At 39.5% G+C, this 17,943-nt stretch overlaps 3 protein-coding genes across 3 annotated transcripts; 2 read left to right on the top strand and 1 right to left on the bottom strand.

Annotated features, from left to right (window-relative positions):
• Nucleotides 1-299: 299 nt before the first annotated feature.
• LOC133837822 (uncharacterized) lies at nucleotides 300-2,158 on the top strand. Its single transcript, XM_062268715.1, is given in 5 exon segments — nucleotides 300-635; nucleotides 973-1,148; nucleotides 1,209-1,497; nucleotides 1,499-1,531; nucleotides 1,533-2,158. Coding segments are annotated over 5 exon segments (846 nt in total). The 5' UTR covers nucleotides 300-542; the 3' UTR covers nucleotides 1,788-2,158.
• LOC133837821 (uncharacterized) lies at nucleotides 1,906-5,247 on the bottom strand. Its single transcript, XM_062268714.1, has 4 exons — nucleotides 4,545-5,247; nucleotides 3,695-4,013; nucleotides 3,329-3,630; nucleotides 1,906-2,566 (listed from the first exon to the last, which is right to left on the bottom strand). Exons 1-4 carry the CDS (start codon nucleotides 5,053-5,055, stop codon nucleotides 2,499-2,501), a joined length of 1,200 nt encoding a protein of 399 aa, XP_062124698.1. The 5' UTR covers nucleotides 5,056-5,247; the 3' UTR covers nucleotides 1,906-2,498.
• A 6,201-nt stretch (nucleotides 5,248-11,448) lies between these two features.
• Nucleotides 11,449-12,941, top strand: LOC133837497 (uncharacterized). Its single transcript, XM_062268279.1, has 2 exons — nucleotides 11,449-11,828; nucleotides 12,092-12,941. The coding sequence occupies exons 1-2, from the start codon at nucleotides 11,480-11,482 to the stop codon at nucleotides 12,400-12,402; spliced, it is 660 nt and encodes a 219-aa protein (XP_062124263.1). The 5' UTR covers nucleotides 11,449-11,479; the 3' UTR covers nucleotides 12,403-12,941.
• Nucleotides 12,942-17,943: the final 5,002 nt, after the last annotated feature.

The raw sequence follows: 17,943 nt of genomic DNA, 5'->3' as shown, positions 1-17,943 counted from the left end.
AATTGGTCGACTGTTGTGATGTTGGCTCAAAGACAAGGCCACAAACGTTTTTTTTTTTCAGAATTTCCTTAAACTTGCTGAACAAGCTACGAGCTGTGTGCTGGATGCTCTTAGCCCCACTATGTGGGACCAGTTTGATACAAAGTAAATTGGCCAGCTGACGTCGACGGAGACGCTGCAAAAACAAACGTCGACAGCGGCAGCGGCTGCGGCAGAAGCAGAGGCCTGTATTGTGTTTGTGGCGCTTTTAGCCGCTTTTCATATAAAATCGAAAACGTTGGCGGAAAATTCGCATTAGGTTTTCTTATAAGACGACGATGTCAACAGCAGCAGCAGAACAGTCGACGTGACATCTGTGCAGAGCGTAGACGGAAAAGCGACGACGCGGACGTTGTGTGTTGAAGTGTTTGTGTGTGTGTGCCAGGATATTCATGCCATTGTGAAACAGAAATTATCTTAGTGCTTTCAATAACAAACGCGTTCCACAAGACAACGCAACTAATCAACTTATCGAGAGTGCTGCAGAAGCAACGACCAACAAAATGCAAACATTTACTATTTATACGCTACTGGGGATGACCATCGTCATGACGGCGGCACATGCCACCCCCACTCTGGGTGGCAGCGACAACTCGGTAAGGTCAAACGAAAGTTCTCGCAATAAAAAAGAAAAGAATAAAGTGTCAACGATAAGAGTGAAAAATTACACACGAATTCAAGCGAAGCGGATATTTCTCTTTGCATTGACCGCGAGACCGGGATCAATGGCCAACCTCACAAATGTCTGAACACTGCCCGTGAGCTATAATTCTTAAGTGTCATCATTTTGTTGATACTGGACTTAAAGAAGGTCACCGACTAGTCGACTTAAGAAGCCAACAAAAAAAATAATATTCTTATCGCGAAAAAACACTGTTGCTTTTTTAAAGACCTTCGTCTAATTGGTTGACTTTTATTGTTTTTAATCCACAGATAAACAGCGATTATGGCCATCGAAATGATGAGCAGATAATGATCAAGTTGAACGAGAGATGCATTCAAAATGACAATCATTCGTGCACGATGCTCAAAACCATTGTCTTTATGGATCGTCTGTTAAAGAAATCCAACATTGATCTTAGCGAAAATTTCAGAGTCTCACGCAATAGGTGAATGGGCAGTATGAATTGGTTAGAAAATTTACCTTCTATAAAGTGTATATTTCACAGAGATATTCCCGATGTGCCAGACGATCCTGAAGATGAACTTTTGCTAGCACGTGCCATGGATTCGGATGAGGAATCTTACGGATTACTTATAGCCAATAAATTGTGGCGATTTGTACGCTCTCGATCGCTGCGCTATAAATTCTCAGATAATGCCGATTTCGTCATGAGCAGTGAGCCAAAAGGCAGCGTCAACATTGGATTCTCTGTGCGTCCAATTGAGGCCCTGGAGGAGGGACGCGGCAAGATGAAGAACATGGGCCCACTGATGATGATGATGGCTGCAAAGACGGGGAATGGTGGGAGCCCTTTTGTTGAAAGGACTCTTTTTTGCTGGCCGGTAAGGCTCTGATTGTGTCGAAGATTGCACTACTACTGGCCGTCATCATCTCGCTGAAGAAACTGCTGGCGCAGAAGAAGACAATTGTGGAAGTTCCATCGCATCATGATAGCTATAGCGCCGGCTGGTCACGTGCTTTGGATGGATTCGTCGAAGGGTTGGCCGAAGTGCCTGCCCACATATTATCACAGGACGCGCAGGACATGGCCTACAACGCTCAGCAGCCAACCAAGGTGCAATAAAAGATTGAACTCGAAAATTGAAGAAGCTTCGTGCTTGACAAATGTTGCATTTATTTAATTGGGAACCTTGAGATCCTCAATTTAGTTAAGATAAATACTTTCTCTTTTCGCTACTCTCTTATTCTTTGTTTCCCACGATCTAACTCTCTCTTCTATCTCTCTGATTATTTTAATTGTTTCGTTTCACTAGATCTCTATTTCTCACATTGTAACCACATTGCGTATACTTGATTTTCACTTAAGCTTAATTTCTGCTTCATATAATTATACTTTTATTAATTTTATTTATTTATATTAATATTTATTACTTATTTATATGATATGTTAATTATGTATCCATTACTTAATAAAAACATAACAAAGACATACAATGTTGAGCCATATTTTGCTCACTTCTTTATTTAATTTTTTTTGTAATTTTTGTAGCATTTCATTGCTAATTATTCGGAAAATCTATACTAAATGTGTGTATCAGGTCATTCTAAACTATCAACAAATCAATAAATATTATAAATAAATAAGTTAATTATGTTTATAAGCAGCTCAAAGCATTCCTCGTTTGCCAGACGCGTGCGTCACATCAGATGGTCATATGGCAGCATAACCTCACCTCCTCCTGTCCTCTCAGCGGTCTTTGGTAGCGGTTGGGGCCAAAGCTGCACAAATTGGCTAAGCTTCATTTGAGTTATATTGGTTTTATCTTTTTTTGATTTAGGAGCGGTAGAAGGGCATCTGCGGTTGCACATAATTATAGATGAAAGGTCGTCGAGCCGGGGTGGCTGCAAGGAAAATAGTAGTAAATATCCACGGGGGGAACTTAACATCAAGTTTCCTTGTGCAACTTATGAAATAGTTCATTAAGAGCAGGAATAAGTTTGCAATCAGTTGGGTAAATGGAAACTTTCGCCTTCTTTTGATAGTCTGCTTGTGTGCTTACTTTACGTGCAGCCGCAAAGTATGCAACGATTTCACATACTCAGCTCGGGTGAGCGCTTAAATGCGGGTGGATTGAGGGTGTGTGTGTGCTTTTGTTTGAATATATAAGGCACTAATTTATTGGCTGCCTTAAGAGGCCATTAAACTACCAAATTTAGTTTCGTCTATGCGAATTTAGTGTGGTTTGAATGCATACTGCAAATTAATAATTCGGGAGATATTAAAACAAAAATATTATGAGTGCACGTTTTGTTTCGAAGTGACTAGAATAATGTTCGAGAGATCTTAATCTTCTCAAGAGCTTGAAAATATGAGTGAATTTTCATAGTGTGCGTTCAATTTAAGCAAACACCGGAGTCACCTATGAACTATCAGCCAAGCAGTTCTCTTTAATATGCACTACTCAGTCATCATCTTCATCATTTGCTGCTGCACTCGCCCCAGCAACACCAGCAGCCATGACAAGTTTATTGGTAAGAGCATAGCCTGGATTACGCCACAGTTGGCCAGGCGATCTACCAAAACCAAAACGTAACGGCCTCTTGGCCTTGCCTATCTGAAACAATGATAAACCTGTTTTATGGCGCCGCACAAAATCCACTTACTCTTTGCTATCCACGAATCCTCACGTTTAATTTTGTGACTCAACCCGCCAATGCCACCAAGAGCGGCCATTACGTTGGTGTTGTTGTTGCCATCTCCCGATACCTGAGAGTGCAAATGGCTCTCAGCAGTTATGCTCTCCACGCCTGGATGGCCCGAATGCGGCACCTGACCACCGCCCGCCACGGCGAGTTGATGCAATGCGCCCGGATACATTTCCGGCGATAGTTCGGCTGCATGCATGGGATAGTCCATGCCATAGGGCATCATATAGGGAGAGTGCTCCGGAAATTGGTACATCATTCTGTAAATTTTAATTACATTACAATTTACACAGCGGCTGCAATTAATTGTTTGTTGTTGCTCACTTTTCACTAGCGTTGTCCATTAGTTTCTTGATTAGCACTATGGCAGCTACTACAAAGGCTATTTTCGATAGAATAAGAGCTTTTAACGTCAACAAGCCAACAGCCTTGGCAGCCACCATTGTCCAGCCAAAGGTTGTGGCTGCCAGATACATGGGTATGTACATTTGGAACTGCTTCTTATCCTCTTTCTGGTGACGTCGACGTCCGCCCAATAATCCTCCACCGCCATTATCACCGCCTCCGCCCAGCAGACCTCCGCCGCCGCCGCCACCGCCTCCAAGGAGTCCGCCACCGCCGCCGCCGTTACCCTGAAGGCGTCCTGTTATATATATACATTTGGAAATCAAGACACGTTTAAGGCTTTTTGGCTTTAATGGTACCACTAAGTCAAGGACTTGGAAACGGGATAAGGATACGGGATTCGAATCGGTTTGAATTGGTGTGATGTGATATGATTGATGTTTTCAACGTCATCATCTCCGCAACGAGCGTCACACCTAATGAATATAAATAATAGCAAACTAGGCCTGGCAAAGTCAAAAAATTTATATGCGTCAGGAGTCCTGTCAGCATTTGGCCAAGAAAGGGAATAACATAACGTGTTATGGAGTCACATTTGACATATGTTGCCAGTGGCTTCTTGTTAAATGTCAATCGCATTAAATCAACTGGCGGTTGAATGTGTGCGGCATGCCAAGCACTACAAGTTAAACTGAACTAGCTTCTGGCACTTCGGGTGTGTGGGTGTATGTTTTTCAGTTGGGATTTATTAGCTGGATTAGAGTGCCAGCTGCCAGCCAATTAGAGGCAGATCAATCTAATCCAGAATAAGTGCTCTTTCTCTTTCTACCTGTGCCACTCGATGCCTTCTTCAGCAGCGCCACTTCAATGTAATCGCTATCATCTTCAGCGCGCTGCACGCTAAACACCATTGGGCCAACGGGCACTCGGATGGCGTTGCCACTGACAAAGTCCATGAAGCTAGAGAGTCCGCGGCCGGTGCCCCATTTATGCTTGTGCGCCTCGTCCAGTGCCGGCAGCTTGACTAAATCGAAGAGCCCCAACTTGATGGTCTCGCCTCGTCGATAGGATGCCGCAATACCATTAGCAACGCCGGCCAAGCAACTGGCGTTGTTAGCGCACTTCCAGCTGAGTTTATCCAGCAGGTCGGTGTTCTCCAGACTCGCCGCTGGATTCGTATCCTCCGTGTTGGGCGTTTCAACTTCAGCGCTTTCGACTTCGGGCTCGGTGGCAAGTGCATTGGCTGCTTTGGCTCCACTGCGTCTGTGAATCGCAGCAGATGTTGGCTGTTGGCATAAAAGTGCCAGTAACGCACAGCTGATAGCTATGTATTGCAGCATATTTGTTTTTATTATAAATTTTATTGTGATTTTGTATTTATTTATTGCAGTCCAAGCAATTGTTTTTTAAATCGAATTCGAACACAACACGACACAGCACAGGGAAAGGACGAACACGCGGCGTATCCTTCATATGGATGTTCTTCAACAAGTTGGCAGCTGCTGCAGTACGTTGCAACACGCCGCTATAAAGACTAATTACTCGATGTAGCATGCAACTCAGTTTTATTGTTAAGTCGAGCAGCAGCCACAACAATAACAACCATGGCACAGCGATCGCTGCAGCGGCAACCAACATTGGCGTCGACAGCGGCATCGCTGCAACGTCATTTGTATTTTGCAGCGAATCATTTTGATACAGTTTTGATTTCAAGACAACTAGCTGAGTGGCGGCCATCGCTCAACGGGCATCATCATCCAATCGTAACGGCCAATCAAGTTGTTTACAGTGGGCTTAAATTACACAAACCACTTAATTTGCAAATATTCAACAACCATTTCTAAATTATTTTATCATTGAAATGAACTTTAATCGCATATTGTAGTTTAGTTAAAATAAACAAAATAAACTTCATTAATTAATTACAATAACAAAATAAAATAGTTATAATGATAATCTTTTTATGATATTTAATCGTTTGTGATTTGTTTTAAAAATCTTTTTTTTAGGTTTTAACAAATTTTTAGTATTTTCCAACTTTTAACAAATAAATTCTTTTTTAATACCTAAGTCATTAAGTACTAAAATTAGCAATGATAAAGATTGATAAATAATAACGAACCTTCCTTAATTCAAAAACTAATTTAAAAGGGTTTTTTTTTTCGGAAAGTAATATAGAGCCAACAAAATAAATCCCCTTTTTTATTAAGTCTAAAGCTTGTACTTCAACTTAGTCTTAAAATATATATATAAAATATGAATTAACTCATAATAATATAAATAGAATATATAAATTCAAATATTAAAATATATTTGTTATGACACTGTTATGTGACAATTTGTCCCACTGTGCAGATGTTGCATCTTTTGCATGTTTGTAATGTGTTTGCTTACCAAGCTTTGATCTCCGCGGGAGTTTAGCGCTGATAAAGGTTCAAGGGCTTACCCAATTAGATGGCAATGCCAATAGGCACTTGGCAATAAGCCAAATGCCACTTCGCAACGAGGCTGCGTCCTGCTGTGCACCCCGTAATGCCCCGCAATGGGACCAATGCTCTAATGTGGTTAATTTTCTGCTCATTAATTTACGAGTAATTTGAACAAAACAATTTTGCAAGCAAAAGTAAAAGCAAACAAAGCCGACGCCGGCAATTAAGACAACGGCGAACAGATGGAATAGCATTTAAAGCAGTGTGGGGATGATGGTGTAACAAGGGGGGAGGATGGAAGAAGGAGGTTCAGCTAGTGCCTACATGAGGCACGCCTCGTCGCTTCAATTGGTTGGGAGTAGTCAACAAGTGCAACACATAGATAAATGTGCATAAACATAAATAAATAATAAAAGAAAAGTGAAACGAACTATTAGCTCTCGTTTTTCATAAATAGCCGCAGCATTAGCTGCTGCTGTGCTGCGGCGTCTCAGTTACATTCTGTTGCACACACACCAGACACCAGAAGGGAAAGGAAATGGGTGGGGAGGCGCCGAGGCTTGCATACACACAAGCTTAATATCTAATCGTATCTATGAATGCGTTGAATGTGGCTGCCGCTGCCGTTGCCACTGCTTCAACAGCATCTTGGATGGGGCTAATAACGAATTCACTTTAGCAGTCACGCAGGCTTGCTGAGTGCTCGATATAATTGCCACAAGTTTTTGGCGTTTGCCGCACGCCGCTTGTTGTCTGCAATTCGGAGGCAATGGCAATCAGACCTCGACCGTTCATTCTGTGGCACCATTTTGCACCTGGTCGACTGTCGTTTTGCTTTATACAACATAATTGCCATAATCCCGCAGCAACAGTTAGTACTCAATCACAGCCCATTGGCTGTGACTCGTTATCGAGTTGGCAACTCAACACCAAAATTCACGCACTATTGTCCTCTTCACGGTCAATGGCAACCAGCCGTTGGCGCATTGGCCACAAAAGCGTTAGTAATGTGAAGCGGTTTGCGTGGTTTCGATTAACAGTAAGAAAGCAATGGCAACAGCACCAGCAACAGCAGCTGCTGCGGCATCAGCAAAGTGCAACAGTGTCCAGGCTCCCAACTCGCCCATGGCCATGAAAGGAAAGTAGCAACAGCATGGCGCGCTGTGGCATGGCAAGCTGTTGCGGGCGTTGCCATTGCCACTGAAAGTGGTAATTCAAAACCAATCGCACACTGTGTCAGCTGTGCGTGCGATGTACTAACATAGTCTAAGTCAAAGTCGTACTCTTACCCGTATTGTGTTTAGGTTTGTCTCTCTATGCTATATACATGGTATGGTGGAGTCTGTTGACATGTGCGTGTGCATCGCAAAAGTTTAATGATCCTTGACTCGGTCCACAAACCGCAACCGGATCCAGTTAAAGCAGGGCACACCAACATACAATACGAGTGCGTTAAAATACTAAAAATATCTAGACAACAGTCGCATTTCACACATATCGGCCTATTAAACAACCAATTTTCAGCTGTGTCTAGAGACATGGATTTTAAAGTATTTTCATTGGACTTAATGGAATTGTGCTTCATAATTTATAACAAAAATAATTTATTTTCTGCAAAAGTTTCGTTTGCTTTGGGCTAACTGCGAAAAAGAGCAGCTTATGACTTGTATCTTTTGTTTTGTTATTGTTCTACTCGCAGTCGCACTTGGCGTGTGTTTCTGATTGCTTTAGAAACAGAAACTCCAAAAACTTGAATTGACCAAGAGCCCCTCTAGGCTTAAGGCAGAAGGCAAGTTGCTCGCTCGCTTATGAAGTGAACAATGAGAGCTGAATAATTAAGTGCCTTGGCAACATCCCAATTAAGAAATCGCTAATTTAGCTGTATTAATTGTTTAGTTCTATGAATGAAAGTTGGAATCTTATACAGAATGCCGAGATATAATGCTTAGCTAAAAGTCTACTTCATATCAAACTGGTTTTTTTTGGCTTTCGTAGTTTATAATTTCCTCTGCATGGCCAAGCAAATGGCTGAGAGACATGCAAAAAATGCAAGTATTTTAGACTTGAGTGCCAATTAAAGTAATTTTATATGTTTTTTTATATTTTTTTTGTTTGCATTTTCTTGAATAACTTTTCTTTTATTTTTCTCTAATCGTTAGCCAGTCAATATGAACGAGTGTAGTTAATGTTGTTTTGTTGTCTCCCCAAAGTTGTTTTCGTTTTATTTTCTCCGGCACGAATTTCGCCACTTGTTTATTGTATTGTATTGTATTTTAGTTTATTTCTTTAGACACTGTAGCGATTTCGTGTTTTGCTTCGTGTTGCTTCTTGTTTATTTTTCTTTCTTGACTGTCTAATCGATTGACTGCGCCCAGCGCTTCGTTTAATTTATTTTAATCTAATTGTTTTCTAATTAAAAACGTACGAGTACTCGCGCATTTTCATTAGATTTCACCAGTCTGTAGTCAGTACGCAGGCAAACACTCATTGTTAACAATATGAGCGGCTGATGTGGCTTCTCCTTTAATACAATTGAAGAGCTACCAGTCACCACAATTACACTAATTAATTCCTGGTTGATTTACTCACAGGGTGAATCCATCGCAAGCCTTTTTATTACAATTGTAATTAAAATCTTTGTGGTGCAATGGAACCGAAATTGTCTTTTTCTCGGATATTGCTGCATACTTTTAGGCAGAGATTTTTGTGGCAGCCTTTTGGGGCTTTAATGTTAAAGTTGAAAATGTCAGATTCAATTTTACAAAAAGTAGTTTCTGGGCAGAGTAGTAGCTAGATAGTAGTAGAAATGCAATAAATTATTCAAAAATTTTAATACCTTAGCTGGAGTTAATTATTTTAAATATCTGACGACTCTTGCATTCAAATATACACAATAAATAAAGACGAATGAAAATACAATTAATGTAAGTAACAAAATAGCAAGTTCGCTCTTAAATTGAGTAATGTCACTTACTAACTTATTAGAATACTTTTGCGACAGCATTTCTCAGTGGCAATAAAACAAAAATGATGTGAGAACAAAACAGAAAACATTGTTTATCGAAGTGTGTAGGAAGGAGATGCAAATTTATAGTTAACAAAAGAATACGATAGTAAGTTGAAGTAGACAGACGAAGAAACAAATGTTATGGGGGAAACACTTCAAAACAAATACTATTCAGCTGGCATCAGCAATTTTATTATTAAAAACATACGCAAAAAATAGAAGGAAATTAATAATATAATAATTCAAATTCATTTCCCAATTTCTAACATAATATTAAAGTTATACTAATACTTTCCTTCTTTTAATACTTAGTTCATTATCAATCAAAATCAAAATATATTAAGACATATTTCAATTTAATGTGTGGGTATTAGTCGCTTAAACGTTATTGTAAATTCAATTAAAGCAATCCGTAAATTACTTCATTGCACATGATTTGCTACTGTTAACATTAATCCATCCATTCGATCTAATATAGTGTGCCACAGTGGATACCTCATTAGACACAGATACTTGCCTCACCCCACCCACGATGCGGTTGCAGCTCCACTCAATCAATTGCATACAACAATGCATATTGCAGCTCATTGAAAATAGAGTGGTGCAAAGGCAATCTTTGGGGCTGGAACATAAAGCATAAACCATAATGAGAAGCTTGATGATGCTGCACAACAATCAATTACAACAAGTTGCCGATACAGATCTAGGCAACAACAACAAGAACAACAACAATAGTCTACCTCAATGAAGCCACAATGGTCCCACTCAAATGAAACGAATCGAATTGAACTTTGTGAGCCGAACGCTTTCCATGGAAGAGCGACCGGGGTCCGCTTCCCCTGCTGCTGCCGATGTTGGCTGATGATCTGCTTCTGCTTCTGCCGATGGTTAATGGTAATGGCAATACCAAACAACGGTCGATGCGAGATGGTAGATACTTTCTTTTTATTGCCATCACCGTCGCCGTCGCCATCATCGTCAAAAGGCAAACGTAACGAGTTCAGATCAATTTTGGTTGACTTCACATGATGCGAAGAGCGAGGTTCGAGCGCAGTTCAATAATGTTTCGGCTTGGCTTGTTTTGTTGTAGCGGATACAAAAAATATTTTGTGATGAGAAGCTTCAAATTTCCAGCAATTTTATCTGTATCTGAGTAACTGTGTGAATGTATGTGTGAGTTGAGCTAGTATTGGTTGTGAACAACAATATGTTAAATATAAAAATTAATACATCGAGAGTGAAAGTTATTGCTTTCTGAGCGCGACTACGTCAATGATGATGATGATCACGATGATAATGATTATTATTATTATGATGGCAATGATGATCAATGATCATTATTCGAAGCTCGACGTTCGCTTGATGCTGGATACTGATTTCTTTTGACGTGATATTGAGGCTCACCAACTTAAGTCACGTCAATTTGATTAATACGTTGTGCAGTATTACAAAATAGTCGAAAGGTGTTAGACAGCCAAAGCTTATGAAATGCACAGCGAATAGCGAAGATCCCGTCAGACAGCCAGCTGACGTAGACAGCACACACGAGTTTCGAGTTTTTGGCCACTTGACTTGCTTTGCAAAAGGCTCGACATATTAACCCCGAGACCGGCAACCCTTTTGTACGCTTAAGCGGTTCACTTTTTTTGTTTGGTTTGGTTTCGTTTTTTCTTACCTCTTTGTTTTTGTTATTTTTTTTTATGAGCAGTGCGAACAAAACATGTTGAATGCTTGGAAGAGACTTAGACTCGCATTAGGCGAAGCAATCAAAACTGTTTGGTAACTTTCGCTTTTCTAACCCGACGACTGAGATGGGGACACGCTCATGCTATGCTAATAGAGCCGTTTAAGATTTCAGGCCTTTCCGTGGAGACAATTGTGCGAACTAAACCAACCATCGGGGCCTATAATCTGTAAGGTGTGTGTGTTAGAAATATGCCTGCAGCAGCACTTGGCGTTTGTCTAATTTGTATAATTTTGAGAGCTACCAAGTTGAGCGAGCCAACTTACTGAGATGCAGCGATGCGGAACCCATGCGGCTGTCTAAACCAACTGACCGTTGAAAATTGAAAATTGCAACGGCCACTGAAGAAGAAAATTGCAATGCAAACTCTACAACAAAAAAATAGAAAAAAACATAAAAACGCAAACCGAAAGCTTTTCGAACTTCTTTTCAAAGCCATTGTTTTAATTTTCATTTGTGACAATTTGCTTTTCGGGATGCTTCACTGCCTTGGCCTTGGGAAAGTGCTACAGAATCGAGTTGACTATAAAATATGACCAGGCCATTGTCAAGGCCTTTAGTTGATATTCAAACGTTTTGACGACATGTGTCGCCTGCTGTACTTACTCGGCCTGCTGTGCTGTGCATTCTATTCAACGAATGGCCAATGGTTGGAAAATTGTGACCAGGAGCCAACAACACTGCTGTGTCGAGGCGAGCGAGCAATGAAAAATGTGCTGAGAAATCTCAGTAAAAGTGAAAAACCATTGGTGATAATGCGAGGACTAGAAATTGTGCCGTTGAATAATGAATCAACTGCCAGTGGAAACGAATCAGAGTCCCAGACCGATGCGTCATTACTCGACAATTTGGCATCGTATTTGCGCACACATGAGGTCAATTTAAAGTTGTCAGATTTGCTGGTGGAGGAGCATAAAGCAGGAGAAATAACAGGTGTGTGGCAAGCACAAAACTTCTTAATAGGATTATGACTATTTTTAGTTATACGAGAAGTTGCCCGTAACTTTTGGTGTTTGCTTAAAAAAGGTTAAAAATTGTATCTCCATACTTTTGGTCTAAATTGCAAAATTGCATTTGCAGGCCACTGATTGCAGTCAAGTGTCCGACCAAAACTGATTATGTACCCAAGTGAACAAACATTCATCCCACATGCAGCCACATGAGTCATAAATTCTAATGTGTTGTCCATTCCACAGAGGCACGCAAGAAGGACAAAGGCCAGGGACTCATTCTAGCCATGGCATTGATGTTTGGCAAAATGATGGCAGTCCTAGGACTTGGAGGCATCGGAGCACTCGCCATGAAGGCACTGGGCGTGGCAATGGTGGCTCTGATGTTGGCAGGCATGGTGGGTCTAAAAAGTGCTGCGCAGCAGGGGCAAGAGTCGAGTCACACCATTTCATATGTCACCGGCGAGGGACATCATCACAAGCGACGTCGTCGAGCAGCGGGACGCATTCAAATTGTCTCCGAGGAGCCTTCACCATATCGAGGCTGGACGTACTAAGTACTGCAAGTTGGTTGCTTGCTCACTATTGGATGTACTTGCTGTTGATTTGTTTGTGCTCGTCGACTAGTTGTAGGTTTAGCTCTAACTTTGATTAATTTATTTGGCGTGGAACAAAGGGGGACGCTTGTCTAATTGCTTAGGGCAGGGTCGTAATTCTCTTCTAGCGCCTGCCGGGTAAACAATTCAGCTTCAGCCATTGCTTCCTGTGCAATGGTTCTGTCTTTGTTCATTATTCATAGATGCCACTGCCGCTGCCGCAGTTGCTGCCACTGACACTGTCGCAATGCTGCTTTGTGTTGCTTGCCTCTGCGGCTGATGCTGCTCTTCGTTTTATGAAATTGGTGAAAGTTTATTTCAGTCCAGCTCGTATTGTGTTGCCAGCAGCAACATCCCAAGCAAAGCAACCTACTCACAGCAGCCGTAACAGCCCAGCTTGTGGTATCTAGACACAGTGGATACCCTTTCATAAGTTATAAATTTTAGTGACAATAATTCGATAAACATAATTGTATTACCTATTTTTAAACTGAAATATATTGATATATTTATTTAAATTAAAAGTTTAAGTAATATTTCTATTTGATATTTATAGAGCATATAATAGTCGACTTGCCATAGAAAAAGTCTTATTTATTATTCGTCTTTTGTCATTAATTTGTCAGATTGTGGTACACTGTGTTATCGCTGCAACAGATATGCATGCCATAACAAGATTGTACAATAATTTGCTTGATTCTTGGCGACAAAGACAACGGACAACGACAGCGCGAGATGTCTCGGATTTCATCTGGAATTTGATTTTCTGTTGAAATTGGTATATTGAATTTGCATAGAGCATTCGTTGTCTGGCCAACTTTCACTTTATTTTGGCAGCGCAACGGTTCTTTTCAGAGCCTACGTTGCTGCCACTTACTCTTGCTAAGTGCCACAGGCAACATCAACAACAACGGTAACAGAAACAGAAACAGCAGCAACAATAACAACAACAAATTACAAGCATGACAGACCTACATTTATTTTGGCCACGCTGCGTTCTGTTACACAATATCAATTAAAGCCACAACCGCAGTCGGAGTCGCACTCGTACTCACACTCTCAGGCCGGGGTACTTGAAAAACCCGTTAAGCTCTTGCCAGGGATACTAACAGAGCGCAGCAACTTGCTCTACCTCGCACCTCATATCTGGCCAATGGCCACTAACCAATGGCACTGGCATTGGCATCGGCATCGGCATCGTTGTGGCTTGCTCCAGGTTGGGGCAGCGGCTGCTTGCGTCGCTGTTAACTTTCCCTTTTAAACGGCTTTTTACGAGTCCGTCGTGTGCTCGTCGTGTTGAATTTGGTTTGGACTTTGGGCCAACAGCAGCAGCAGCAACAACAGTGGCGCGTCTGCGTTTAGTAATTAAATTATAAAATAAATTCATAAAAGCGAATTTTGTTGTTTTATAATTTGTATATGATACGATATACGATGATTCCGAGCAACTGTTTTGCAGTTTATTTTTTTTTTTTTTGGTTGTTGTATATGCTCTTTACATAAGTCCGTGTCCAAGTGAAATGAATGTCTCGTGTAACGAAATTGATTTTCTAAGTTTTTTCGAGTCTTTGATTTTTATTGCACATAATCTGCCAGTCAACAAACGAACATCAACAGCAAACAGACAGTCAGCCAGTTGACAATTAAATGCTGCTGCTGATGATGGCAACGTGTCTGAATGCTGCTGACTGCTGCTGCCAGCAGCAGCGGTCCACTGCATAAATGAAAGTTCATAAAGAAATTAGCTGATTAATCGTCGTTCGATGAGCTTGGAAAATGACCGAGCCGAGACGAACCGAACCGAACCGTCCGGCTGACTGAAAGTGTCACGCAGCCTACATTTTAGTCACTGCTTCCACAAAAAATTTCACTTTTCAATGATGCTCTGCGGCTCTGCTGCTGATCCAACTGAGCTCCAACTGCGTTAACAGCTGAGCTTGTCCCAGTGTCCAGCGTCGCCGTTTCACATGTAAATTAATTTTTAACCCAAATACCGCAAATTCTTTATACGGAACGTCGCTGACTTTGTTGCCACAGCATCAGGTCAACTCAGACTCTGAGCTGTCTTCTTATTTCGTTTTCGTTTTAGGTTTTTTTCGTTTTGTTTTTCTTTTGTATTTCATTACCTTTTTGCTTATTATGCAAATTTACTTACAATTCAAATGACCATAAAAGTGGAATAAGATTGCCATTTGCTAAGCATGTTTATGGCTTGTGAGATTTTATTATTATACTTGGAATTCAACTAAATGTGGGTGATGTTATATTATGTTTTTATTTGGGTGAAATTTAAAGGATTATTATAGCTTCCCTGGCATTTAGCTTAGAATTAATTTTTGTTTTAGTTTTTTTTACAACTAAAGTAAAAAAATTAGTGAAATTGTTCGGTTGTTTTAAATCCTGTTTTCACCGCAAAAATTTGATTTATATTTTTCGTTTTGTTTATTACTTTTAATAGAAAGGGTCTATTTAATATGGCCCTTGCATCATTAACTATCGCTCACTTGTGTAATTTCCAAATAAATATTATATGTTAATTTTCATATTTTTTTGGCAAACAGATGTTGCCCTAACCAAATTTATGAGGGAATAATTTGACAGAGTGGATTTTATACGAAGAAGATGACTATAATTATTTATTTTTGTATTTAGCCAGAATTAAATTTTTGAAAAAAACATTCTTTATTATTTATTTGAAAACTTAAAACATTTTACACATGTATTTTAATAGATTACTTACATACCTTGCTTTTATTTTCGATATAATAATAAAATATAAATAAGTAAAACCTTTTCTAATAACAACGAAAATGTTGTTTAATTTTCAGTCAACTATATTCCTAAGATTAAGCTGGATTAACGGAGTAAAATCCATATCAAATTCCTTAATTAAAATATTTTTCATTTTTAATTAAGAAATATACTTTTTTAATGATGTATTACAAATAATAATAGAATGTTCATCAATATCCCAATTTAATTATCGATCAATTAAACCAGATAAGAGAAAATCTAACTTGAATGTGTTTATATTATATATTTTCATCTGTAATACATCATTAAAAAGTATATTTCTTAATAAAAAATAATTTTAATTTTTAATTAAGAAATATACTTTTTAATGATGTATTACAAATAGTAATAGAATGTTCATACATTTAATTATCGATCAATTAAACCAGATAAAAGAAAATCTATCATGAATGTGTTTATTTTATATATTTTCGTATGAGCTTTTACGAATTGGTTCAGGTGGTATTTGTGGCATTCCATAGAGTCCCTCATTGCATCATCTCCTTTTCACTTTTCATTGAAGTTTGCGGTTCCGCATTGGCAAATTGGCAAACCAAAGCATAGCTTCAGTTGGGGAAGCCAAGCATCAAAGCATCTTACGATGCAAATTGTGTATCAGTTAATCCGAATATGTATTTGTTGTCTGTTATTGTGTATCCGTTGCTATGGCTGCTGTATATGGCTTACTTCTGACCACGACTTTCTCCGTGAAATTGTTGTTATTTATTCATTAAATTTTTGCTTCTGCTATTGTTGCTCCTCCTTTGCTTCGGTTTTGGTTGTTTATACTTTTTTTGCTTCTTATTTTTGTTGCTGTTCTTATTGCTGAATGTTGAATGTTGTTTTATACAAACACACCTACATAGCGTACATGAAATATTTTTTGCATGAGGCCTCAATAACAACAACAACAACAATGCCACAAAAAATTTAATGCAAAATCAACAAGAAATATTTCTGCGCTGTCGTCTGGACACAAATACTGAAAAAAACACACCCACAATGTGGCAATTGATTGGCAAAATACGCGCCAACTGAAGAAAGATGTCAGCAAACAATGTGAAATTGTGCTACCGATTCGATCGCACCTGAAACTATTTACCTGTGCCGTTGCTTAAAGTTGTCTCCGTTTCTGTTGATGTCGCTGTCGGTGATTGTCATTTGGCCACACGGTACATTAACAACACCGTTAACTCAACAGCCTCTGCAGCGGCACCGATAAACATCGACGCCAACTGAAACGAAAATCTTTTCTAATTAGTCGTTAGAGTTCAACGATGCAAAGTTTTTCCCTAGTCTCTTAATGTCGCTTTTGTTGGATATGCAAATTGACTAGCAACAACAGTCACCAACAAAACAAAAAAAAAAAAAAAAACTTTCTCGACCAAAGATTTTAATTTTAATTTAATTCAAATACTTTGGTTGAAACACCAACGGCCTTTTTGTTGTGATAAACAAAACTGTAAAATGTAAAAAATTCATGTCACTCTATCTGTTGATAAATGACTTTTCATACGCATTTTGAAGCGAAATGAAAGTGAGAACATTTGCATGACGATCCTAAGCCCCTATCCATAAATAACTGACTTAACTATTTTTAGATCTAGCACACGCAGTTGATAAAACTGCATTCGAAATTGATCAAACACAAACGTTAATGTCAAAACTATTGAAAACATAAGACATCATCCTTTATCGGAACAACTTAGCATCTCAATAATAATAAATTTAAATCATCCCACTACCCACAACAAAAAAAGAGAAACCAATTTGGATTTTTTAAAATAGATTAAAAGTTCTACACAGACTTTACAAATTATGTGAACACAAAAGAATGTTCAGACCACATAGTAAAAGCTAATTTGTGAAATTGTACACTTTTACACTTAATAATAACAAACAAAATACATAAAATAAGTAAAGACATTATTCGAATTTAAATGCGACTGAGTTGTTTAAATTGTTGCACTTTTTATTAAGACGCTAAAATATATTTTAAAAGAGTTGTTTGGAAAGGTTCAATATCTAGCTGCTTCCTTAAGCCATAATTTATATGCCAATCCCGTCAAGTGCATCCTCGTAACGATTACTTTGAAGAAAATTTGGAATGCCAAAGCTCATATACTCGCAAGTGTTTTATTTTTTTTTGTACAAGTGTAATTTGTGATGTAATGTTATGCTGCACAGAGACGATTTATTGTTATTTCTTTGGCGAGCGCTTAACCATTTGGCAATTTGTTTGCTTTTGCACTGCATTGGCATTGGTCCGGCCATTGCCATGGCCATTGCCGAGTGCCGTGTGTCTGGTGTAGTAAAGCACAACATTCAACAGGCGGCAGGCGGCAGGCAGCAGGCGGCAGGCACAACTTCAACTTCAACGGCGAAATTCATTCATAAAAAACGGTCGACACTTGGCCGGCAGCTTTTCGCATGAATGGCCATGGCTTAAGGCTTACAGTGTCGAGCGTGTAGTGCATAGCGTAGATCGTATGACTGTTGGCCGATGGCTGATGTCTGATGGCTGTTGGCCATTGGCACATGGCTGATTGATGGCGTTCAGCGCGTGGTTCAACATAAATTTGTAATAAACGGATGCGTCTACTATGTGTGTGGCGCACAGAGCGAACAGCACTGAACTCATTTACATTTGAATGTATGCCGGTTGCTGTCCGGTGAAAATCGAAAATGAAATTTCAAAAAGATGATGAG

This window comes from Drosophila sulfurigaster, chromosome 2R (genome assembly GCF_023558435.1).
Source record: "Drosophila sulfurigaster albostrigata strain 15112-1811.04 chromosome 2R, ASM2355843v2, whole genome shotgun sequence".
Lineage (NCBI taxonomy): Eukaryota > Metazoa > Arthropoda > Insecta > Diptera > Drosophilidae > Drosophila > Drosophila sulfurigaster.
This window is presented reverse-complemented; position numbering and strand designations above follow the sequence as displayed.

Excerpts from the sequence above, each read along its gene's own strand:
- LOC133837821 (XM_062268714.1), bottom strand. The coding sequence starts at position 5,055 with ATGCTGCAATACATAGCTATCAGCTGTGCGTTACTGGCACTTTTATGC. Across the intron at positions 4,014-4,544 it reads GAAGGCATCGAGTGGCACAG|GACGCCTTCAGGGTAACGGC; the intron begins GTAGAAAGAGAA and ends TATATATAACAG. Across the intron at positions 3,631-3,694 it reads ATGGACAACGCTAGTGAAAA|AATGATGTACCAATTTCCGG; the intron begins GTGAGCAACAAC and ends TAAAATTTACAG.
- LOC133837497 (XM_062268279.1), top strand. The coding sequence starts at position 11,480 with ATGTGTCGCCTGCTGTACTTACTCGGCCTGCTGTGCTGTGCATTCTAT. Across the intron at positions 11,829-12,091 it reads TAAAGCAGGAGAAATAACAG|AGGCACGCAAGAAGGACAAA; the intron begins GTGTGTGGCAAG and ends TCCATTCCACAG.